Here is a 25,574-nt window from a genome sequence, read left to right as displayed (position 1 = left end):
AATTTTTTTTTCTAATTTTGTGTGTGTGTGCAGGGGTAAAGTGCAGCGCAAAGCCATTAATGCCACATACAGTTTGCTGTGTGCTCATGATCTGGATGCTCGGTGCACAAGGTCAGAGGTCAGGACAAAAATTGCTGCCCTCTACCTCCCCCTGGTGGGCATCATTATTGACTCCATCAACTACCTTGACTTCACAGGTGCCCCCCCCCCCCTCTCTGTTTTTCTCTCTCACTCACACACACACACATACACACATAAACACAAACATGTACTTCTTACTGTCATTCACACAGTCTTTGAATTTGTGTATGTGTGCCTCTGCAGTTTCAGAGTCTCGTGGTGGCAAGGGCAAATCCAATGGTCCAGAGGAGGACTTTGAGAATGTCACTCCCATCAACCAGTCTGTTGCTATGGCGATCGCAGGAAACCCCTTCAACACCTTGGCGAGAAATGCACTGGTGTCTATGGCGTCAGTGGTGAGGTTTCACTTCTCTGTGCAAGAAATGACACTTTCTTTTCACTTGTGTCATGTCCAGTGCCTGTCACAAGTTTGGGCACACCTGTTTATGTTCTTGTTTCTCTTCACTTCACTGTATCACAAGAATTTTGGCCTGAGGTATTAGAAAACTACAACAACAACAACAAAACTTAATTTGCAAAATTTGTATTTATTTGTTGAGTTTAACATATCGAGGAGATATTTGACAGGACAGTTGGATAGGCTGTATTTTAAGTGTTATTTTCTTGATGATGCCTTTGCTTAAAACCATATGTAGAATTACTTCATCCCCGATGGCTCCCCATTAAATTGCTCCATTTTGAAGAATTTTAGCTTGTTTTGTTTTTTTATTTGTTTTTGTTTTCATGACTTTTGATCACTGCTTCATAGTTTTGCTCAATTTGCACATGACTCTGTTGCATTTGATGGGTTACTGTTGGTCTGAGGTATGGTTTGAGTATTCAGTAATATCCCTGTGTCTATATCTCACAGTCAGGTAAAGTGGGCAGCACACTGACGGCAGAGACAAGCCGTAATCTGCTGGTGTGTTTCCTGTGGATCATGAAGAACGCAGATCAGAGTCTGATCCAGCGATGGGTGGTGGACATGCCCCCCTCTCAGCTTAGCCGCCTCCTTGAGCTCCTCACCATCTGCGTCTCGTGCTTTGAGTACAGGGTATGAGTCCCAGACATTGACGCAGAGTAATCTAGAATTTAAAGTAATTTGCATAATTTTGTGTGTGGTATATTCATATGTATTTGTATGTGTATGTATGGGGAAAAATATTGTCAATATGGAATCGAAATGAACATTTCGCATTGCTGACAAAGATATTCAACTACACACAGTACACACAGTGCCCAATACAAAGTGTTGTCTGAAGGGGGTATAAACACTGTGAATGACCTGGTGTATGGGGGATATGTCAAATAATTCTGGGATGTTTTTTTAACAAAACTTACTAATAATATCAATTCCTAGATCTTCATGTCTCAATGATACATTTGAACTAAATCATGCATATCAGTGAATAGTGAATGTGTGCATAATGAATGTGATTGTGCTTTCTTGTTTGTGGATGTGCGTGCGTGCATGGATGGGCATCTGTGCGTTTCCCTTTCTCCATATGTGTGTGTAGGGGAAGCAGAGCTCTGATAAGGTGAGCACACAGGCCCTACAGAAGTCTCAGCAGGCTAAAGCTCGTCTGGAAGAGGCACTCTTGGGAGGAATGGGGGCAAGAGGAGAGATGATGAAGAGGGTGGGAGGTAAGCACACTTCCCCCACCGCCTCCAGCATGTCAGACAGAAAAAACTTTATGCTGTCTCACCCTCCACATGGCTTTCAGGCAAAACGCAATGAATAATGTAGAGGTGCAGTGATACTGAATTAGCTATAAAAATAATTGGTTTGCAAGACATCTGCATGTGGGAGTAGTGTATTGTCTACAAGATGTCAGACCCTTTTCCATTTGATGAAGTGTTGACTTCCTTTTATTGAGTTGTTTTCCTGAATGTGCTGTCTCTCTCTCTCTCTCTCTCTCTCTCTCTCTCTCTCTCTCTCCCTCTCTCTCCCTCTCTCTCTCTCTCTCCCTATAGGTAATGACCGTATTGTAGGCCAGAGAGAAAACCTGCGCTGGAGAAAAGACCTCACGCAATGGCGCCAGACCAATGACAGACAGGACAAGTGAGTACAGACAGCATGAGATCATTTTTCATATTCATGAGGAATTGTATCATTCCACCCAGCTCCTGGGCTGCACACCAAACCAAACCAAAGCTATTTATGTAGTAGGGGGTTTTATGCTAACATTCCAATGCAAAGCACTGTGCAGACTGTCATACAGTTAGGGACATAAAAATGCAATATAAACAAATACTTTGAAACTCAAAATGAAGAAAAATATTGTAAAACCATAAGCTGGATTCCATCCCCATCCTTGACCCCGGGTCTAAGAGTGCATAATTGTCTTTACTCTCTTTGCTCAGTGCTAGCCAACACAGGTGGCTGTTAACTGAAGCAGCTGAATTTGCTGTTAGTGTTCCACTCCAAGCGTGAAGAGCTGTCAGGCAATGTAATGTTAGCTGCAGTTTGAAAAGATGCAGTGGTTTCTTGTCTCTCATGTGTTAGTTTGAAATTTGTGAATTAAAACATTGTTTAATCAGTGTCAGTTTGCAGAAGCTGCTTGTGAATATATTTAGATTAAAAGCACTCTATGTTGATTGAATGTTGACTCAGTCGTTATGATCAGATAATGCCAAATATCATCAGGGCCTAATTAAATAAAATGGATAATTACTAAAATCAGAAAGTAATTTGGCTTAAAACTTGAAAAAAAGTGTCATTAGTGCATACTCATAAATGTGATTGCATGATAAAATGTGTGTGAGTAAGCTTCCCTGTCCTAATTCTTGTCCTGTGCCCTAAAGTCTTCCTTGAAGAGTGCACTTTAAAGGCATCGTTAAAGAGTGAGCAAAAGGGGCACAAGTCTCAAGGGGTCAGAGAGTTGAGAGCAATATTGGGACAATTTCCTTGCCTCCTTGCAGTTGTATACATCACTACAGCTTACAGCTTACAGAATCACTACAGATTCTGCGTTTAACATTACAATGAATAACTAGATGCTTTGAAAAGATGTGTAGGAACTTTTTGAGATAATTTATCATAATCCCATATTTATTTCTGGAGGCCTTTCTGTGATGTCTGTGACTTTTGTGAGTTATAAACCTGTATGTGTAATAATTCAGTCATAGTTTTATTAACATTAAGCTGTCTGTATATTTCAAACAATGGAGGATGCACAAACAAAGTCATGCCATTGCCAAACCTGCATGTTTCTTTGGGCTGTGTTTCAGATCCAAAGCAGAGTTGGATCAGGAAGCCATCATTTGTGGGAATCTGGCCTCAGAGGCCAACCTCATAGTGTTGGATCTCTTGGAAATCATTGTGCAGGTAACACAGGAGAAGGGGCTTCATTTGCAACCTGTCTTGGCTATTTATTAATTGGCTATTTATTTTATTAATAATCAGAGCTCACTTTTACTATATTTCCAACATTGTATAGACTCCCCTCATAATTACTGACTTAGATTAATGTGCAACCATTGTAGCTTAAGGTCACCATGCTCAATGCCATGTGTGTCCTAGAGAAATATAAACCCCCACACACTGAATTATGGAGAAGTGGAACTGCATTGTCAGAGTAACTGGGCACTTTTCAGTAGTCCTATTAGCTTTTGTGATCCACAGTTAATGATGCAACATCAGTAACTGAACTCACTAATTTTCCTAGGACTCGGTGCCAAATCATCGGCTATGTTTTGATATTTAGTCTAAAGCTTTCCTTGAAAAAACAACAATTACTGCAACAAAATGGGACAAACTACTGATTTAGACCATTTAAATTAAAGAGGAAATGTTGGATCAGTCAGTTTCTACAAGGTTTATGCTGCTTAGTAATGTTCATAAACAAGAACACAGCTTCATTGATGTGGGGCACTGAACAGTGCCACTTGTACACTCTCAGAAAAAAGGTACAGTAGAGGTACATTATTGGTTATTAAAGGTACGAACAGTGTAAATGTACCATTAATGGTACAACAGTTGGTTTAAATTAGAGTTGTAAAGGTAAATAAAAAGTAAAGGTAAATGTAAATATAAATAAATAAATAAATAATACATTAATAATAAATAAATACATAATAGATCAATGTAAATGTAAGGTACACCACTTTCTCTTCTCCAGAAGGAGTGAGGAATATTTGTAATCTATCATTATAGAACTGTGTGCAATAAAGGAATATAATAATAAGTCCTGGAGATTGAATTTGGTGTATGAATCAAGTAGAATTTGGGAAGGTGGTCAGTGAATTACTGGTTAGTTCCATGCAGTTCTTCACATCTAAAAGTGACAGTTTGTTGGTTTATGTGTGCATTTTACAGGCTGTGACCCAAGCTGACTGTAAGGACAACGCAGTTGGTGGAGTTCTGAGAGTTCTTCTACACTCTTTAACTTGTAACCAGAGCACAACTTACTTATCTCACTGCTTCAGCACCATCAGGGCACTTATTGTGAAGGTACTGAACAAATATCTGTTTGTTCTTTTTGTGAAAACATTGCAGTGGTAAAACCTCTAGAATTTAAATTTGACACATAAAAAGGAAAGAAAAAGATTTTTATACTGCAGTGTGTATACATGCATTCCAATAATACTCGTGTTGTCAGTTTGCGGCAGTTATCTTGTTATTCAAATGGTCATGCAGACAGCATGCTGTGATATCTTAGATCAGATTAAAGCGGCTATTGGGTTTCAAGGAAATTGGATTTTAGCTTTTTAATCATGTGTTTCAGTGCATATTTACCCTTAGTTTGATGTCTTTTGTTTTGTTATATTTGCAAGAGTGCAGAAGGAGAACTGGAAAAAGACACGTTACAAGAGAAAATACTGACACTAAACTCTTATTTCAACATTAATAATGCCAGATATCAGGGTCAAAGAACACCCTAATAAATACCATTTTACTCTATGTTAATAAGAAAACTGCAATAAATGATTTATTGTTATAAGCTGTGTATAAGCATTATAGGTAGAGCATTTCTGAGTGTGGAGTGAATAATACAGACTCCAAGTTTTGTCGTGATCAGACTAGTGAGCTTGTAGAAAGTATAACTGAAAATGGAGTTATCTGATTATTATCTGCATTTAACGTCACGATCAATCATACATTATTTAATGCTGCCAATTGTTATTGGTCTGGGTCCAGTTTCCCAAAAACCTCTTAGTGTGAAGATCATCTTGAAAGGGAGAGAGAGTGTTCAGTGTGAGCCTTCCTCTACCACTTAAGAATCTTATTCGTTCTAAGATGGGTTTTGGGAAACCCAGCCCTGGTTTGTAGTGTTAAATGTGCCATTGTGATGCTCTGTTATGATGTGTTGTAGTTTGGGGACATGCTGTTCGAGGAGGAAGCTGAACAATGCGCTGATCTTTGTCAGAAAGTGCTTCACTATTGCAACAGCTGTGTGGACAGCAACCGAAGCCAAGCCTGCGCTACTCTCTACCTCATCATGAGATACAGCTATAGCTCACCCAGTGTAAGTACCTCAGACAAACAAACTCTCACACACTTTTACATAATGGTGAGTGTTTGCTTGTCTATCAGGTCTTGTATTTATATGCAATGTATATATACCACAACAAAACAGTTTATTGTTAAATGATCAGATCCTGATAGAGCTCAGTGAGTGTAAGACACACACATATTTGCACTACATTTGACCTCATTGTGAGATATGACTATGACTAAATCATACCTCAGGTATTCACACACAAACACACACCCACACATGTAAAGCCTCTGTGAGGAATTTTCAAAACAGCATCACTGCCTGCCAAGCTTTTCTCCTTTAGTTATTAACTGAGGTGGCTCAAAAAGTGAAAGAACGCTGTATTCCCACAAATATACAAATTTAGGAATTATGGTATATAGAACCCTGAACACTTGAAGAAACTTTTGCATGATCAAAGGGTTCTTTGGCATCATGAAAGGGTTCTTCAGATTAATGGAGAATGTGCTTTAGATGGCACAAAAAAGGTTTCTTCTATTGTTCTATTGACGTCAAGCTTGTAACAATAGAAGAACTCTTTTTGGTGCCGTGTAGAACCCTTTTCTTTAAGGTGCTATATAGAAGCATCTATAGCACATTTTCCATTAATCTGAAGAACCCCTTCATGATGCAAAGAACCCTTTATTCATGCAAATGTTTCATCAAACCATTTTCTCTATGGGGGCAGCCATGGCCTGGTGGCTAGGGAACTGGGCTTGTATCCGAAAGGTTGTCTTTTCTATTCCCAGAGCCGGCAGATCATGACATGACTGAAGTGCCCTTCAGTGCATGTGTGAATGTGTGTTTCACTGCACGGATTGGGTAAAATGCGGAGCCAAAAATTCCTCTGTGTGCAATAGAGTGATTCTAATTCAAATTTATTAAAGAACCCATTTTATAACCGTTTTTAAGTGTGTAGTGTCACTAGAAGCAGCACCACAAATGCCTGTCATTATCTTCAATATTCTATTAGATGCAGATGCTCCTTGACTTTTATGGGCTGAGATTTCACCAAAGTTCTTGAAGCATTTGATGATATTATGCACAGTGGAGTGTGATGTACCTAAAATTACTGCAATCTCTCCTTGCATTTAAATTGTTTGATCATTTGCCCTACATTTTTGTAACATGGCAAGTCTTAACCCGTCCTTGCTGTCCCTTTATCCAAGCATGGATTACATCACCTAAGATGTTTTCACAAGATTTCTGTTTTAGTTGTGGAATGTCATGTGTATTCAATCACTTACCAAATCACCGCTTTCTGTTTTTGTTTGTATTTTATTTATTGTTCCTACTTCCTTACCACATGAAATTCCACACAATCAGTGAAAAAGGAAAGAGGCAGACCAGTTGCTTTAGTGAATAAACTTTGTCTGAGTGGAGGAAACATTGACAAACTTATGAATATAAGCATTTGCAATTATAATATCTACAAATATCTGCTCCAGTGCTACTCAGCAACACTGCTGATGTTTTCTTAAAGACTGTTGGTGCAGTACTCTTAACTGGCCTGCTGGCTGCTGTGGCTTCTAATTAGGGCTTCAGAGATGCTGCCACAAAAATATGGCCTCCATTTGCATTGGGTTTCTTTTGCTCTCTAGCGTCACGCCTCATATACCCCACTAATGGCAACATGTTTAGGGTTGGGTCTTTATGTCTGTATGAGTTTGGTCTCTCCTGTGTGTGCTAGTGGATGGACTATTTCCTCTGTTCACTGTTTGTCCCTACACTATCCCTCCAGAAACACTCACATATCCATCCACACATATACACACACAGACATTAGCCCAGCCCACCAGATGGCCATGTTGTTTGCTTTCTCATTCATCTTTAATGGGGAAAGGATGGATTTCTCCCGCTCACTGTTTGCCTGAGTGTTTGCTTTGCTCTGGCAGTCGTCTCCATTGTCATTAGTATAACCTTTGAATGAGTCATGTCATTTTCCTTTCTTGTTTTCCCCTTCTTTTTTTTTTTTTTTTTACGTCCTCCTGGCTTTACGCTCTTTTGCCAGACACTGTGCTAAAACCATAAAATTGGGTTTTGAAGCAAACATAGGATAAATCACTTCTTTGATATCGACGCTGCATTATTCTTCACAGAGCAACTGGCCTCAACATGAGAGACGACGGTGTCTAGAGATGCCTCGCACATACGGTCAATTTAACATAATGGTGCCATCGAAATGATTCATCGGCAATTATGTCCGAGTTAATGGGGGGATCGTTTTGCAGTTTCCTGATACTAAGCAAGACGGATGGTGCATTTGCAGCCCTTGGCGGGGTCTGCCCCAGAATCAGTGAGCTGAGGCTGTGACAGTGATGGCCAAATGCTCTTGGCAATGTGCCCTGCTCCATTCTCAACCCTGTCACCTGCAAAATGACATCAGATAACCCTAGAGGCTAACCCAGATAAGGGAGCCACTGAGATACTGAAACTGAGATAGAGGGTATTCTCTAAATATGTTTAATCAAGCTTCAGAGCATTTGACTTGAGGGCAGCTATTGTCAGTTTGCTGTGAGAAACAGATCATGCTACGATAGAGCTATCAGTACAAGTGTTTTCTGAGGATCATACTGCACAACATACAGCATTATCAAAAATGGATGAGGTAGGGCATTGCTCATAGTAAGATTTATATTTCAGACAAAGGGTACATGGATACTCAAATGCTGGGTTTACCAAGGTGCTTGATTATGAAATTATTAAAATCAGCTTTTATGTAAGACTAACACTGTCATAGAAATGTAAGTACAAATATACAGTGCAATTTAGTTAACAGTAATACTTAACAAACATGATTATTATTTTTTTTATTTTACTATACATTTCTATCAATTAGAAAGTGTCCCTAGTGTCTAGACATTAGTGAGCTGATTAATACATTTGTGCATTATGCTTATTATTCTAGCTTTTGTCTGCCCTTAGCTAATCAAAAACATTGAAAAGTTATTTCACTGTTCTAATTTGTCCTTTCATCCTCTAAAGTGAAATACTGTGAGAACCCATGTACCATTTACCTCTAATGTAATTGGTGGTTCCTGGGTTCATAACCATCATGCTAAATGTATTTTTAGCTACCAAGCATTAGTTTACCAGACTGCCGTCTTTGTGTATAAAGACAATACTGACTTTTATTTTTTTTTATTTGTCCTTTGTGTAGAATTTCTCAAGAGTAAAGATGCAGGTGACCATGTCGTTGGCGTCTCTCGTGGGCAAATCATCAGATGTGCGCGAGGAGAACTTGCGGCGCTCATTCCGGACCATCCTGGCTTACGCAGAAGAAGATGCGCAGATGCAGTCCTCACAGCTTCCTTCTCAGGTAATACCCTAAACCTAAGTCAATATCTAAACAAATACAACCCAATGCTATGTGTTTAACATTTAATGGTATTTATAAGCCACACATCAAATAAAATCCTCACAGTCTAGACTGCTGAGTCAATCAATAGCCCAGCAAGAATGCAGCCAGGGATAGTATTTGATAAAATGCCATATAAAAATGTCGGAATTCACTCTCAGTTAGTTGTTGCTTTGCCACCAAATGCAGAGTGCAGAATCATAGTCAATGTCAATTTTGAGTCATAATCGGAATATATTCAATTCTACATTCTGACTGTGTCTCAGTGTTCTTTGAATGTTCAGTTGGGATTTTCTAAATATACACACATGGCCACACAGATATGATTCCACACATCCAGAGGATTCAACATTAATGTTATTAAAGTTATTAAAAATCATTGTGAATTATTTTTGAAGGTTCTGTTGCATGGTAACCACATCCTGATAAGAGCCAACCAACAACATTAATGGGTAGAAGACTATTATATTATGAAAAATTTTGCTTATAAATGAACATACTGATTAAGCACTGGTACATTTTATCATTCTGCCTTTTGACACCCTTTAAAGAGCTCTTTTCATACATTTTTGTGGCATTTTATTTTTGTTCATATTCACTTTATATCTTTATAGCTTTCATGCACCCAAACGGTCCTAATTCATTTTTATAAGACCCTGTTTCAACTTCTCTTACTGTCTTAGAATTATACATGCTGTTTTTGTTATTGCCCCTTTAGGAAAGCTTAGTGCTTAGTGTTCTGATTGGCTGCCCTGCACTGTGCCTCATTCACACAGTCAAGGCCAAAACACTCCTTACAAATGAAATGAGAATGGGCGGGGCTTAACTGATATAGGTCGAGGAGAAAGGGTTTTTACATAATATGTTTTTACAGCTTAGATTCCATATATAATTTTTATGGAATATTTTATGGGGCAAACAATATGTTTTACAGGCTAAAACTAAATAAAAAATACAAAAAAAAAGGTTTTATTGAAACCTGGGAAATATTTACTCTTTCTACATTTTCCATGGCATGGGACTTTTAAAAGCAATACGCTTGCTTAAGGCTGAGTAGTTTTACAACAGTTTTGGGGTATTAGGCTTTCTGATTTTGCATCAATATACTTGTTCCTTATATTATGCTTTATATTATTCTCAGGTGGATGAACTTTTGAGGAATCTTAACAGCATTCTCTCAGATACAGTGAAAATGAAGGAGTTTCAGGAGGACCCTGAGATGCTCATGGATCTTATGTATAGGTAGCACATACATGCTGACACAAAAAAGCACTGATTCTCACTCACTCACTCCCAGCTGCTACTGTATCCTCCCTATGACTGAGTGTTCATCTCACTCCCTGCCTTTGGGCTCCTAATGCTGTGGTTTCCTCCTCTGCTTCCCATTTGCCTGTGGTTTCTGCTGTTTGTCTACTGTTTTTGAACTTACCATGGAAACCATGTGGCTATGCTTTAGCCCTGTGATCTGGCCCACAGTGTGCAGAGGCTGCATGTAAATCTGCAGGAGCACACGTGCCCTTGATTTCAGGATGTTGAAACTGGTATTTTTGGCCTAATTGCTGTACCACAGTGAGCTGCCCACACAATATTTTGGTTTGCATATACCTGATCCATTTATGACTGGGCTTGACAGTACATGAGATTTTCTTGTTCTAAGGAAGATCACCATAGATGTGACTTTGGTGGTACCCGCGAAGGTACATATTCAGTATCTTTAATTAGGGAGCATAATTGTACAATATTCAGTAATATTTCTAGATTTTTAAATTGTGTTGATTTCACACACCCCATTTAATCTTGAGGACTTACGTTATATTATTTTACACAGTTCTGTAAAGTAAGCTTACAATATTCACGTCTTTTTCAGTAGAAAAGAATGTAATGTACTTTTAGGCAAGGGTGTAGAATTTGCATGGAGGGAAGTGATGTGTCCCCAGCAATATCCAGTGATTATTGAATTGTCCCCACCAATAATTTGATCCCGTCAAAAACCAAAACGCAGTCTGAAAATGTCTCATTAACCTAGAGGTGCAGAATAGTTTCAATCACATTCTCTTCTCAAGTCCTACCTCACCATAACACATATGGCCAGTGTGATTGGCTCTGCCTTTCCCTGCTGTCACGTGAAACTCTGTAGCTACAATTATTTGTTAGCAACACCTGGAAGTAAAACTTTCCAGCCATATGCATGTCTTACTGTGCAAGACTCAGGTGCAACGTGGGTGACACATGGGTGTCAAAAGCGAGTGAGGATGGCAGCAAAAAAGAAGGGTAGATTCATAGGTCCCCACCAATGTCAAGAGCAAATTCACTTTGTAGGCTGTGAATATAAGGCAATCGTATCTAGAAGTTGACACCCATGATTCAAATTATACATGGTTTTTGTTTGTTTGTTTGTTTGTTTGTTTGTTTTTTCTGGTAATGTTTATAAGGTTGTTGTTATCTGCACCATATTTGATGGGTACAAGTCAGATATGTGACCTCAAGTGACTGTGTCTATGTGTGTGTGTCAGAATTGCCAAGGGCTACCAGACCTCACCGGACCTACGACTAACATGGCTCCAGAACATGGCAGAGAAGCACAATAGCAGAAAATGCTACACAGAGTCAGCGATGTGTCTGGTACACGCGGCTGCCCTAGTGGCCGAATACCTCAGCATGCTGGAGGACCACAAGTACCTGCCTGTGGGTAGCGTCACATTCCAGGTAAATGATGAATTTAGCCGATAGGCACAGGTTTGTGTTCCAAAATATGCACCTCCTTTGCTTATTCTTAGGTTCAAATAAGATACTAACAGTGACTCAATCATGGAATCTGCTGCCAGTCAAGCCACTAAAGCTTCAGACTTCAGTCTTCTAATTTTAAATGTATACACCAGGGTTACGAGTGTATCAAACCTAGGGAGGTTAACCTTTGAATGTGGTCTTTAGTTTGCCGTTGTGTGGAATTCCTATTAAATAAATATAGGCAACTGTTATTGCCCCCCCTGGCCAGAGGAGGGAGCTGTAGGGTCAGCACAAAGGTACTGCAGAAGTAGGGAAAACAAATGATTGATTTTTAACCCCTTGTATCCTGAGATTGGGCCTTATAACTACATATCATTTTCATAGTAATTATCAAATGATTCATAGGTTCTGAATTATAAAGCCTTAAAACGAATAACTGAGAAATAAGCCAGAATTTAAATATTTTTTGCTTCAGACCTAACAAAGCAATAAAGTGTTATTAGTAGACTTTGTGTATGAATGATCTTCAAGAATTCACATGGGCCTAGAGCCTAATAAAAAAAATCTCAAAGACACAGAAGTAATCAGTGTGATTTCCCTCTGACAGAACATCTCCTCTAATGTGCTAGAGGAGTCTGCAGTGTCAGATGATATTTTATCTCCAGACGAGGATGGAGTGTGCTCTGGACGCTACTTCACTGAGAATGGCCTGGTGGGCCTTCTGGAGCAGGCAGCAGAACTCTTCAGCAATGTATGTTAAACTGCCCTGAGGATCACTTTCTAAACCTACTGTGTGGAATGACTGGACCTGTCTTTTAAGGTCGTACTCTGGCAAAAAAAAGTATCTAGTTCATGCAATTTAACACTTAACCCATATAAAATGAATAGGAGTAAACACAGTACAGTGAATAAAGAGAGCTCAGCCTGCTCCTTACCCATCACTCCTGGGCTCTTGTTTGGATAGGGATCTGTGACACATTCTCATTTAAAGGAGCAGACACTGAAAGCAGCCACAAGTAGGGCTGTTTGGAGAGGATAAGACTTTGGTCCTTGTGATATAGACTAAGTGATAATGTGTGTGATATGACACACACATTTTATTAAGACCCCATTGAACTGTGTTAAAGGGTGTATAGATTATCCCCTTTATCCTTTCTAACATTTATTCTTCTGTTTATGCCATAAACAAGAAAATGCACTGTACATGCACTCCAAAACATGCCAATATTAGTCTGTTTAGCTCAAGTCAGATGTTTCATTCACATTTTAGTTACATTTCGATAATTTTTTAAAAACATAAATAAATAAAAAAGCAGCAAGACATCACACAAGGTTATTGACTGTGAAAGGCAACTAGCAACACAGGCCAGTCTTTTGGGATTAGCCTTTAGCTTGCCTCAGTTTCTTCTAACGTCATCATTGGCACTGCCATTGCTTTGTGTCAGATGATATTATAGGCCTTGGTCCTCAGCAAAACAGCTGCTATGCTGCTATTTCTACTGTGAAACACATAAAAAAAGGAAACATGTATCAGATGTATTAAAACTTTCCAGTATTTTAGTGTAGTATATGTTTTTGCCCATATTTTTCTTAACTAATAATTGGCCATCTGAATTTGAAGTTTGAAAACTATCCATACGTTGGTCCATTGGTTTTTAGATGTAAAGCACTTCATAGAACTGGTTTGAAAGTTTCTCATTAACATAGTCACTCACAAACATACATAGTAACTTACTAAGAATAAAACCACAAGGGGCATAACTCATGACTCACATCACTTCTCCACAAGGGGGTGATATTTTGTGCTTTGCTTCAATGACACTTTGCGTAGTTGTTGAGTATAACATTATGCTGTACTGTGTGATCAAGTGGATTACATTCTTGAATTGATCCTTAATGTCATATTATGAATGTGTTTTCTGCTTTGGTCTTTGACAGGGTGGGCTATTTGAGGCAGTGAATGAGGTGTATAAGATCATCATTCCCATACTGGAGGCCCACAGAGATTTCCGGAAACTGTCCACCACTCATGACAACTTAAAACGAGCCTTTGACAACATTGTTCAGAAAGTAAGCCAGAGAGCAGATGGTACTGCTATAGACTTCTGCCTTGGGCCAAAATAACATAGTTTCATTAGGCAGTTACTATGAATTGAATTATCCACAGAGTTGAACCAGACCTTTTCTGGCTTATTTCAGGGCCATAAGAGGATGTTTGGAACATATTTCCGTGTGGCCTTTTTTGGCTCAAAGTTTGGGGATCTGGATGAGCGGGAATTCATTTACAAAGAGCCAGGAATCACGCATCTTCCTGAGATCTCACACAGACTGGAGGTAAGTTATGACCGTGTGTACAGTAGGCCTAGTGTAGCACAAAAACCACCATTGATCAGTGAACTCACATTGTTCTTTGGGTCAAAATTACAAAATGTATTACAAATTTGAACTTTTTGCTGAATCCAATATGGACACACATATTCTGTTGTGCATGCAGTTTTTAAAGTTCCATAGAAAAGCACGAAATTAAATGGGACACACTGGAGCAGCAGCAAATGAGCCCAATGACACCATGTCCAGTGCCAGGAACAGCCTGCAGGATTATATGTCCTGCAGCATTGGGCTTGTAGAGAAGTGGAACTGTGTTCTGTGGAGTGATGAATATTCATCAGATACATCTGGGACATGTTGGAATAGCATTTGTGAACCAAAGCAAAATAGCTTGACCACAATAATGTTATAGTGTGTGAAAGCAAACAGATCTTCACAGCATTGTTCTGGGATCTAGTGTAAAGCCTTTTCAGAAAATATCCTCATCTCGGTTCATGCTTTTTAATAATTGGAGCTCTCTTCGCTGTCTAAAAACCTCCAGATGCTGATGTGCTAAAGCCTAGCATATTAGATCAAGCCCCATGTTTTTTTTTTCAAACTCATTTACTGATATTGGGGTTTTGCAAATGCATTAGATTGGTTTAAATCTCGCAAACAGACTGCAGAGCTAGCAAGGGGTGAGAAACCATCCTCTGAATGTTGAATTTAATACTCTTGATTTGGGATGGGCGTTATAGATGGACATATAGTATAGATCTAGTATAGATCTGAATTCTACAAGGCGCAGCAGGTAGTGTCGCAGTCACACAACTCCAGGGGCCTGGAGGTTGTGGGTTCGATTCCCGCTCCGGGTGACTGTCTGTGAGGAGTTGGTGTGTTCTCCCCGTGTCTGCGTGGGTTTCCTCCGGGTGCTCCAGTTTCCTCCCACAGTCCAAAAACACACGTTGCAGGTGGATTGGTGACTCGAAAGTGTCTGTAGGTGTGAGTGTGTGAGAGAATGTGTGTGTGTCTGTGTTGCCCTGTGAAGGACTGGCGTCCCCTCCAGGGTGTATTCCCGCCTTGCGCCCGATGATTCCAGGTAGGCTCTGGACCCCTCGCAACCCTAAATTGGATAAGCGGTTAAAGATAATGGATGAATGGACTTTAACTTTACAGTTTCTAAAAGTTAAGTTTTTATGTTTTCTTTCACGAATACTACAAAAGTGTTGCTTCCACCCTTTTTGGCCTATAGTACAGACTGGCAGAGCTTAGAAATATTTGTTTCTATTTTATTGTGTGTAAACCTACAAATAAATATGTGTCTTGTTTTTGAAGAATTTCTACAGCCAGTGTTTGGGGGATGGAGTTCTGGAGATGATAAAGGATTCCATACCTGTAGACCGAAACAAACTGAATCCCAACAAGGTACTTAACAGCAGACATAATGCTAATTTCAGCACTGGGACAATCAACAACTAATCAGAGTTTCATCAGCTGTGAAGTCTCCTCTTACTGTATAAACAAACAAAGCCCTTATTTAGCTGATACTACTGTTGATTGGTAAATGGTGCTTATGTTCTTCTAAAAGTTTTTTTTTCATGAAGTTTGCTCTTTTGCATGCTACGCATTCACAACTGTGAACTTTATTGTTTTGGGTTTAGGGGTACATTCAGATCACCTATGTGGAACCCTATTTTGATGACTATGAGATGAAAGATCGAATGACCAACTTCGAGAAGAACTTCAACCTGAGACGTTTCATGTACACCACCCCATTCACAAAGAGTGGGCGTCCTCGAGGGGAATTGAATGAACAGTACAAGAGAAAGACCATTCTGACCACCATGCACGCATTCCCTTATGTGAAAACACGAATCAATGTCATTCAGAAGGAAGAGGTAAAGATGAAATAATATTATATTCGCTAGGAAATGGTATATACGGAGCCATACATAACTATCGGGGAAATATAGATAATAGAAGCTTCCTACAAGTGTTTGTTGCATATAAATATGTAAATGTTAAGCTAAAAGTGGTGAAATGTTACAATTTACTCCACAGCAATGTCACAGTTTGGAAAGTGTCAAATCTGAGACCATCTTGGCAATTCCACTTGGCAGTTATTTCCACTCAGAAAAGACCAGGCTCCTGTATCTGTAAATAAGAAGAGACACTTAGAACCAAATCTAATATATTAGATGTTTTTAAGGAACATATTTAAAACCACTATTAAAATCTGACAGATATAAACAATGTATAGCGTCCAAAACAGAAAATATTTTTTCCTGCACTGAGTTAAAATTTCATGATGAATGAACCAAAAAATAGTCCATAAGAATCTTGATCTATAAATTTCCATTGTATGTATATTGCAATAATGTTTTCATTCCTCTCTAAAATGATCCTTATGGGTTTTTCGTTTGTTTACAAGGACAGGATAAAGACAGTTACAAATATACCATTCCTTTAACCTGTAGCATAATTCTTTCCACAGTTTGACCTCACCCCGATCGAGGTGGCTATTGAGGACATGCAGAAGAAGACCCGTGAGCTGGCCATCGCCACACACAAAGAGAAGCCTGACCCTAAAATGCTGCAGATGGTTTTGCAGGGGTCTGTTACAGCAACTGTTAACCAGGTCTGTCCATCTCACCTGCTCATTCACCCCTCACTCACGTACTCACTCACTCACTGCCTCGCATGCCTGAAAACTTTCCGTCTGCTCAGGAAATCTCTCAGTTTTAGTCTGAGGAGAAGCTTGCAGTAATATAAGCACAGCGTATTATAGTGATGTAAGCCACATAAGTCTGTCTGAAAGGTTTTAAAGTGATATTCCCCATTTTTCTGGGTGCCACGAGGGACAGAGCAGCAACAGTTTACAACACTAATCATGAGAAGTTTACTGTTGCAACTGTCTCAGAGATCCTGAGGAGATGGCTGTGGTTAGGTGATAAATGCCAGTTGGAGGGACAACATAGGAAGCATCCAGCAATCCTCCACTGCCTGGCTCCCCGGCCACATCACTCACACAAAGACCTATTCATGATCTTTCCCTTATGTGTTGACTTTACCTTGTGGCCTCCAATGCACGAAGCATTCATTTTCTCCTTCAGCACATTTTCTCTCTCTCTCTCTCTCTCTCTCTCTCTCTCTCTCTCACTTCAGGGACCTCTGGAGGTGGCCCAGGTCTTCTTGAACGAAATCCCAGCAGACCCAAAACTCTACCGTCATCACAACAAGCTGCGGCTCTGTTTCAAAGAGTTCATCCTACGGTGAGTGTGGCATTTGAGATAAGAAAGAGATACAGAAAAGCGACATTTTTGGCAGGTCTTTGATTCCCCACCCCCTCCCCCACTTACCTTGTCCAACCCCAACTGTGTGTCTTTTGGCTTCAAAGGAATTTGCCCCCAAAATTAATGCAAAGCAGTTGGCAACAGGAATTGAAATAAAGACCTATAATTATTTCTCTTCTTAAATATTTCTGAGGAAAAGGGATTACCTACACAGGACTGCAGAGATTTGTTTTTATTTTTAGTTTATTTTCCATTTTCAGAGGAATAGACTAGCCAAGGTTTAATGCCATTCAACTACATTTGATTTGCATTTTGATTAAAATGTTTAAACTAAAGCTCTAAATAAATGGACCTCAGATCATGGCCTATTTTCTCAGGACATATGGAACTTTTGAGGGAATGGTTTAGTTCAGCTCCTGAAAGTGGCTTTTATTTTGGAAAAGTGTATGTCAGAAACTTTGATTGCTGCCAGAGCACAGGCAAATATTTACTGTAATTTCAAAAATGTTTATTTTCTTCCATAATCCATTCAGTCTGGCATGCCTCGTAAAAGCCACTTTATTCAGGGGATGTTATAGTCTTCTTATACAGTGGGTGGGAAAGGGTCTTTGTAGGAACACATCTCAGTGTAGAAGTGGGTGATCTGATGTCATCAACTTGTCATCACAATTACTGTCATTGTCATGTAGGAAAGGTTGCATCTTAAAAAAGTTAACAACATATATATGCTGGTTTATTTTGCTAACTTTTTAAAGTTTTTTTGAGTCTACATTGAATTTGGCTTAAGTCAGCCTAATTTTTTGAACAGATTGAATATCCGTTTGGTAACTCAGTAAATTTTTCAAGATACATTTCTCTGGTGATGCTGTGCAGTGTGTGGAATGTTGAATAAACAAATTATTGTACCTTGTTCCTTAAATGGGTTATATAATCGCCTACTGTCACATCAGTGTGGTGTTCAAGCATTAGTGCCCTCCACAGAGAAGATGATTTTAGAGTAATGTTGGGGGTTTATAACACTTTTCATTTTTGGTTTAGTGTGAAGAAATAAAATATCATGTATCATTATGTTCTGTTTTTGCTATATTGCCTACCATGTTTAACTCAAATCATTAGTGCCCTACACACAGAGCACATCAGCTCTGCGCATCGGAATTTAAAATAAACTTTGATAAGCAGATAACCTGAGAGCTTTGTCAGTTCATTATGGCACACAACAGATCTTACTATGAGGCTGAATACAGTCTGTGGTCATTTATGTGTCATGACTTTTGAAATGTGTGCTATTTATTAATTGAAATGTGTGCCCTTTATGTGCACAGACCCTTATATAAACACACAAGGAAAACCATTAAGATGGAAGTAAATCCAGTATCACTATTTCAGCATACCTTTGTTCTGACATGTTCCAGATTTGGATGTAATATGTGTATATTTCTCATAGTTGGCCCAGTGTGTTAATGTTTTTGTGGCTTTTTTTCCTTGGCCATCCATAGTTTTATGGCTACAGCTTTGAAAATCTTTCCCGCAACATAAATACCAGACAAAACTTAAAAAACCCTTAAATCATGGTACATTTCAGTCATAATAGTATCCTATATTCAGACCAGTTCTTAAAGGCTCAGCTTGTTGTATTTCTCAGACCTCAGTATGTGGTTGATTGTAAATGTGTTTGTGCTGTAGGTGTGGGGAGGCAGTGGAGAAGAATAAGGCCCTGATCACGCCTGACCAGAAGGAGTACCAGCATGAACTAAGGAAGAACTACAACAAACTGAAGGAAAACCTGAGGCCCATGCTGGAGAGGAAGATTCCTGAACTGTACAAACCCATTGTTAAACCTCGCTTTGAGAACAGGTACTGCAGCCCCTCAATATATAGAACAGCATTAAAGGAATAGTTCAAAATCAGGGGTTCACTTTATCTTTGGCTAAATGTAGCGAGTAAGCCAAGACATTTGGACATTGTTCACACTGCAGGAAAAATTTGAGTTGTTTCTTTAACCAGATTTTTAGATAGTGTCCCCAATTTATATCAGATTATATGGCCAGACAGTCATGGCATTTGCTTATATAGCCACAAAGTAACAATGCAGAATGCAGAGGTCTTTATCAATCCAAGTCTGACTGAATTGTGTGTTTGGAAATTTGAATTTGATCAGAAACTACCTGCAGCTGTGGCAAAATCTGCACTATATTAGAGTTTATTTGAGCTGCATATAGGGCGGCACGGTGGCGCAGCAGGTCACGTTGCAGTCATACAGCTCCAGGGTCCTGGGTTTGATTCCTGCTTCGGGTGACTGTCTGTGAGGGGTTGGTGTGTTCTCCCTGTGTCCGTGTGGGTTTCCTCCGGGTGCTCCGGTTTCCTTCCACGGTCCAAAAACACGTTAGTAGGTGGATTGGCGACTTAAAAGTGTCCGTAGTGGGGTGTGTGTGTGTGTGTGTGTGTTGCCCTGTGAAGGACTGGCACCCCCTCCAGGGCGTATTCCCGCCTTGTGCCCAATGATTCCAGGTAGGCTCTGGACTCACCGTGACCCTGAACTGGATCAGCGGTTACAGATAATGAATGATTTGTATATCTGAACATGGCTTCTGTGTCTTAATATTTCTTGCTTAAATTTTAGTGTAAATTAAAGTTTATTTTTAAGGGTGTGCTAAATCTAAAAAAGGGGTGTGATGGCCTCAGGATGCTGGTGTAACACCTGTGCACAGTGTATGTACTTACAGTGGGTCATAATTTTGTGAAAGCTGTGGAATAAAAGCCTTAATTTCAAATGCCTTTATTGCTGTATTATTCACAAACAGTTATGTCCATATATGATTTAATTTAGCCGGAATTCAGTGTGACTGGGCATGTCACAATAGATGGGTATACATACATACTCACATACATACATATATTTCACTTATTGTTCACATAATTCTTTGAAACTGGCATTTTAAAAAATAACATCAATATTCATATCAAGGAGTCATTGTAAAAGCTGCCCTTTAAACCTCTCCTCCTTCTTCCTGTCTTGCTTGGAACAGGGACTCCATCAAACGGCACAGTTTCCGCCGCACACAGGAGGAGAGTTCATGATGTCATGAGAATGAGGTCTCAAGGGGACATCAAGAAGAGAATGCTCGTCATTCAGAGAAGAGGGACACCACTGATATTGGGACGGCCTGAGCAGGGTTCCATGCACAGTATTAAAGATGCTAACTCACACATGCTGTTTATCAGTGACACTGAATATACATCATTTCAGCACTTCCTTGAATTACCAACAGGTTCGGTTCTTCTACTGTTCATTTTTCATTTCACTGCAGATTTTTCTGGGCATGATTTCAATTTGGTAGTTGTTAAATAACTAAGCATCAATCAATTTATGCTGTTTGTTGATAAATATGTAGAAACACCCTACGCAAGGGCGCAAGGCAGGAACACCCCCTAGAGGGGGCAGAGAAAAACATAAAAAATTAAAGAGAATACTCTGAAACAGCTGCACATGTGCAGAAGGTCATCTTGCTCAGTGCTGTGTAAGATAAATGGTACCTCCAGCACTGAGCAGGGAAGCAGTGGAACTATCTTTGTTGTAGGCTGAAGTGGCATTTGTAATTCAAAAGTAATACAGAATCAGTACATGATCTCACTGTTGTTTTTTATGGCTGAATGCAATTAATCCCTTACAGAAATGTTTCATTTTCTCAGTAAAATAAGTAAAAGAATTAAAAAAAAAAAGTCTTCATCCATATAATGTATATACAGATTATCTAATGGAGCTGTGGCTCTGGTCCACAGATATGTTTTCTAGAAAATATGATATGTAATACGTGTCTTTGTTGATTAATTTGTTGATCTGTTGCATCAATGTTTCATAAAGGAATATGAGAGCAATAACTGTTATCTAGCAACTACCAATGAGGGAACATTGAAATATTGCAATAGGTGAGGACTTTGTTTATGAATGCAGACTTTACAATGAAAACGAACCATTTTTAGAGTTTTAACATCAGAGACTGGAAATTATATATAATACACACACACACACACATAAAGAGATCTAGAGACCTATATGAAATATATGTATATATGTTTTGCTTTATTTATAGAGAATTGAAGTTGCTGTATGCCCACTGTTGTGCACCTGTAAAAATGGACTAAATCCATCATAATATGTCAACAGTACAAATGAAATAAAGTTTGAAAGATAAAGCACAGTGAGCAGGCCTACCAGATGTTGCCAAGGACAATTTTTCTGGCTTTTTTTAAAATTACGTTTGTTAGTTTTTGTTGTTTCAAATTGTCAAAATAATTACAGTCCTCTCATAATACCACAGACTGTAACTGACTGTTTGTTGAGTAAGGTTGGGTGTTTTTTTTTTTTTTTAATCACCATCAGCATATCATTCTGTCTGTTACACACCTTGCTGCTCTTAACACTGTGAGAACTGTTTAGTTTCTGGAGTTTCCTTGTGTCTTATTAAAAGCACAAAAGTGGATATATCATTATTTTTTATCAATGCCATGCACATGAATCCAATAAAATTTTAATGGTAAAAGATGTGTTGTTAGTTCCAGCTCAGACAACATCCGTCAGCAATGACTTTTAATGCAGTCTTTAGGAGTTTTTATGTCCCCCTCTGGTCATCAGTTCAACCCACAAAAGTTCATATCTGTTTTTTTTTTATTACATTTTTAGATATATTTTCAAGAACAATTAAATATATTAAAGTGGCTTATGTTAACCCTACAGCTTTACTTTAATTCAGTACATGTGGATTTTTGAATATGCATTTAGTCACCACCTCTATGCATTCACCCTTGCACCACTCCCCTGCAGTTTGAAAGGGATTGGTCATTTAGGTTTATGACATAAGAAAACCTACCTGTCTGAAATTCTCAGCCAAGGAACTGATCCACACAAATTTTAACAAGGTTAAAAATATGATTTTAAGTGGAGTTTTCTTTTATTAATTTATTTTTTCTTACTTTGTTCACATGTATTCAGAGAAACCTGCCATCATTTATTTTTACATAGTTTTCCAGCCTTTCTTTATACTTTAAAATGAAACAGATGGCTACATGGGCTCTTTAACATTGTGGAAAGCCTATTTAAATGCCCTTTAACCTATTTTATATTTTTTTTAATCTATATTTGGTTTCATTCACTATAAGTCATAATGACCTAGTGCACTGTGTAGAAAGGGGCAAATCTGAGATATAGACCGTTGGCGTAGTCACACCGACTGAGGGAGTAAATCCCATGTGTATATATCTCTACTCTCCGGCGCGGTGAAATGACGAGTCTGACTGCGACAGCTGTTGTGTGTTGGAGCTGCTGGAGAGAGTCAGGTTTGTGGAAGCTGCTCCAAACAGTCTTCACTCTCTGACTTTAACTCACACACTTTTACTGCATTTCTCTTTAAAAACGCAGACTCTGAGCTGGAGTGGCGCACAGCATAAACTCCATATTACAGCGCTATTAACCGTTAAAGCCAGGAAAATACATCGACATCGAAAAACATCGACGGAAAGCAAACTATGTTACGTTCTTGTAACGTTAATGGTGCAGATTTGGCGCGAACATTGTGACCACCTCCGCATTTCTGTATACACGACCTTTACGGTGTTTCTCATTGTCTCTTCAAACTTTAGCCTGTTAAAATGTATCGTATGTCCAGCAAAGACCTGAGTGACTGGACCATAACGGAGCGAGTTCCAGTAACACGGGCTTCACATTTATTCTTATTAGGTATCTGACGTTTTGGCTGAGTCTCAATTCACTCCTTACTCCCTACGAAGTGCATTACGTTGGGCTCATAATATTGTCCCCACTAACAGTGAATCATCTAACTAACTCATTAAAAAGCGGGAATCCCAAAAAAAGCCTCCTAGCTATATTGTTTCCTTATGAGTAAGCCATTATGATAAAATATATATTTCAAACAGCCCACATTTGAAGTGTCTTTGCCAAAGCATTTGTAGTTTTTGTAGTTCTCACCTTCAAGACACATCTGGAGAAGTTATTTTGCCAGTCTTTGAACAGTAAAATCTCTTTACAGAGTAATGCCACATATGTACAACAATAATAGGTACATTTATCATGTATACTCATTTAAATTGCTAATTTTAGCTAGTGTCTCTCTAATTATTATGTCAACATTTGTGCATTTCTTTTATTTATTTATTTTTTAATAAACATAAAAAGAAATTTCCTGTATTTTAATATTCAGGCAGATGTATTTAAAATGACTCATCTTCTCAATTTCAGGCTTCTTCGTGACTCAAAAAAATGGACATATTGAGATCGGAATTGTGAAATAAATAAATGATTACCTTGTTAACCATGAAATGAGTCTGGAAGTGGCACACTGTAAATAGTACCCTGAAATTAAATCTTGACAAAATAGATACGTTAAAGGATGGATGCTAAGCGGCATGCTGATCTGGACCATAATAAAGATGACCTGCCTTTGCGAGCAAACACAAATCATATGCTGGTCAGGCACTATGTTTTGGACTTGACTGTTGACATCCAGAAGAAAGTCATTGGTGGCAACATTGTACTTTTTTTAGAGCCTGGTAAAGGAGCTGATGGATTATCTGTTTCTCTGGCTAATCCAGAAGTTCGAAACCCACCTGATTCTGATGGAGAAGAAGCTGGTTTCTTTACTAGTGATACATATACAGCTGTCCCATGTGTAGAATCACAGGAAACAAACCTTGGTCAAATAGGGGAGGTAGGTCAGCCATGGGATGAAGAGAGCAAGGATTTTACTTTGATACTTGACTGCAGTGATCTGCTGGTGTCAAAGGTGGAGGAGGTGGATGTGTCTACTGTGCAAAAGCTAAAGGACCTTCTAGATGGAGCTGAGGCAGATGTGGATAGTCAATATACATCATTTGTTTTAATACAGCGATTGAATGCTGTTCCTTCAGATCGATGGAGGCAACAGCAAGAACTTTATCTCCAATGCAGCAAAGTCTGTAGTGTTCAAACACAGATTCTACTCTTCCACATGGACCAGTGGAGTCTTCAAGTCAGAAAGAAAGGGGTTCGGTCCCCTAGGGATTTCCCACGTGTCATCAGGATCTGGTACGAGACAAAACCAACAGGAGGCTCTGTGAGGTGGACCAAAGACCAGGATGGCAGGTGGGAATAGTGCTTCTCAGAAATGGAATCCACATTCAAACTTAAAACTGGCACAGAATATGCTGCTTTTTTTTTTTAAATAATATGATATTTGTCATCAATGAATCATCTCACTATAATTTTTAGCTTGCCTAAATCAATGTGCCACACCCACTGAAAAGCCCACCAAACAATGCAGTGATAAACAGGCGATATTGTAACATAATATCATGTATCAGGGTATTTTGGTGATAACGATATTGTTTATTTATTATATAAAAAAAAAAAAAATTATATATATATATATATATATATATATATAGGCTTCTTTAACATAATACTATGGTTTATTGTACATCTGATATTTTATAACCAAACCACCTCCACAAGCCACATTTTTGGAGCAAATTCCCCCACCTCACAGTCACTTTCCACCACACATCTCTGTGGCTAAATGACTTAGAGTGTATGCCGCAAAATGGGTAACTGCATGACGTTGTTATGTAAACAAGTCTGAATATCACTTATAACATGATATAGATTTTTCTTATCGTTTTAAAAATTATGACGATATTATTGCGAACGATACAATATGGAACAGCCCTAATAGCCACTATCCCTGTGTCCGAAGTGGCTCCCTGTTCATTATTCTCTATATTATTCACTTCATAGTGTACTACTTTAGAGAACGGAATTGAGGAGGGTAGTAAATGATTTCGGACAGTACCTCATGCAGGTTTTTTTTTTTAACCAAACAACGCAGTAGATTATGGGTAAACTGCAATCTGTTAGTGTACATGGGTTGTACACTAGTCTTTTTGCAGTGCATTTTGGGATTGTTTGAGTTCCCTGTCCTGACATGCTTTATGCCTACAGCTCAGGTAGATTTGTGGATGATGCATGTCTTTTGCACATGTTTAGATGCTGTGTTTACACAATGGGATCACCCATCAACAACAGATCTCTCTTCCCATGCCAAGAGCCACCTGTTGCAATGTCAACCTGGCAAGCGAGTGTGAAAGCCCAGTGTGAATATATGGTTTTGCTGAGTGGTGAGAATCAGGCCAATCCCCTGCCCCAGGAGACAGGTCTGTTGAAAAGCAATGATCTGGCATGTAATTGAACAGAAATATGTTGTGCTACTAGTGCTTCCACTAATGACCACTTCTGTTGGA

General features: G+C 39.0%; 2 protein-coding genes across 5 annotated transcripts in view; both read left to right on the top strand.

Annotated features, from left to right (window-relative positions):
• The window catches only part of dock8 (dedicator of cytokinesis 8), a 66,648-nt gene extending 44,730 nt beyond the window's left edge, over positions 1-21,918 (top strand). For both annotated transcript variants that reach the window (XM_066643354.1, XM_066643355.1), the window contains exons 29-48: positions 34-197; positions 325-476; positions 992-1,174; positions 1,638-1,764; positions 2,095-2,182; positions 3,352-3,448; positions 4,439-4,573; positions 5,436-5,588; positions 8,761-8,919; positions 10,100-10,200; positions 11,472-11,664; positions 12,293-12,436; positions 13,624-13,755; positions 13,885-14,019; positions 15,328-15,417; positions 15,654-15,890; positions 16,487-16,630; positions 17,158-17,264; positions 18,969-19,139; positions 20,312-21,918. In XM_066643354.1, the coding sequence (XP_066499451.1) occupies positions 34-197; positions 325-476; positions 992-1,174; positions 1,638-1,764; positions 2,095-2,182; positions 3,352-3,448; positions 4,439-4,573; positions 5,436-5,588; positions 8,761-8,919; positions 10,100-10,200; positions 11,472-11,664; positions 12,293-12,436; positions 13,624-13,755; positions 13,885-14,019; positions 15,328-15,417; positions 15,654-15,890; positions 16,487-16,630; positions 17,158-17,264; positions 18,969-19,139; positions 20,312-20,363 (2,764 nt within the window). In that variant the 3' untranslated portion in view covers positions 20,364-21,918. The remainder of the gene's footprint in view (positions 1-33; positions 198-324; positions 477-991; positions 1,175-1,637; positions 1,765-2,094; positions 2,183-3,351; positions 3,449-4,438; positions 4,574-5,435; positions 5,589-8,760; positions 8,920-10,099; positions 10,201-11,471; positions 11,665-12,292; positions 12,437-13,623; positions 13,756-13,884; positions 14,020-15,327; positions 15,418-15,653; positions 15,891-16,486; positions 16,631-17,157; positions 17,265-18,968; positions 19,140-20,311) is intronic.
• A 609-nt stretch (positions 21,919-22,527) lies between these two features.
• The window catches only part of aopep (aminopeptidase O (putative)), an 83,985-nt gene continuing 80,938 nt past the window's right edge, over positions 22,528-25,574 (top strand). For all 3 annotated transcript variants that reach the window (XR_010795318.1, XM_066643593.1, XM_066643592.1), the window contains exons 1-3: positions 22,528-22,619; positions 23,539-24,420; positions 25,321-25,487. Coding sequence is in view for 2 of the 3 variants with exons in the window: in XM_066643593.1 (XP_066499690.1) it covers positions 23,690-24,420; positions 25,321-25,487 (898 nt within the window). In the remaining variant the exon portion in view is untranslated. The remainder of the gene's footprint in view (positions 22,620-23,538; positions 24,421-25,320; positions 25,488-25,574) is intronic.

Source organism: Hoplias malabaricus, chromosome 14 (genome assembly GCF_029633855.1).
Source record: "Hoplias malabaricus isolate fHopMal1 chromosome 14, fHopMal1.hap1, whole genome shotgun sequence".
In the NCBI taxonomy this organism is placed as follows: domain Eukaryota; kingdom Metazoa; phylum Chordata; class Actinopteri; order Characiformes; family Erythrinidae; genus Hoplias; species Hoplias malabaricus.
The sequence above is the reverse complement of the archived record's forward strand: the minus strand, read 5'-3'. Positions and strand labels throughout refer to the sequence as shown.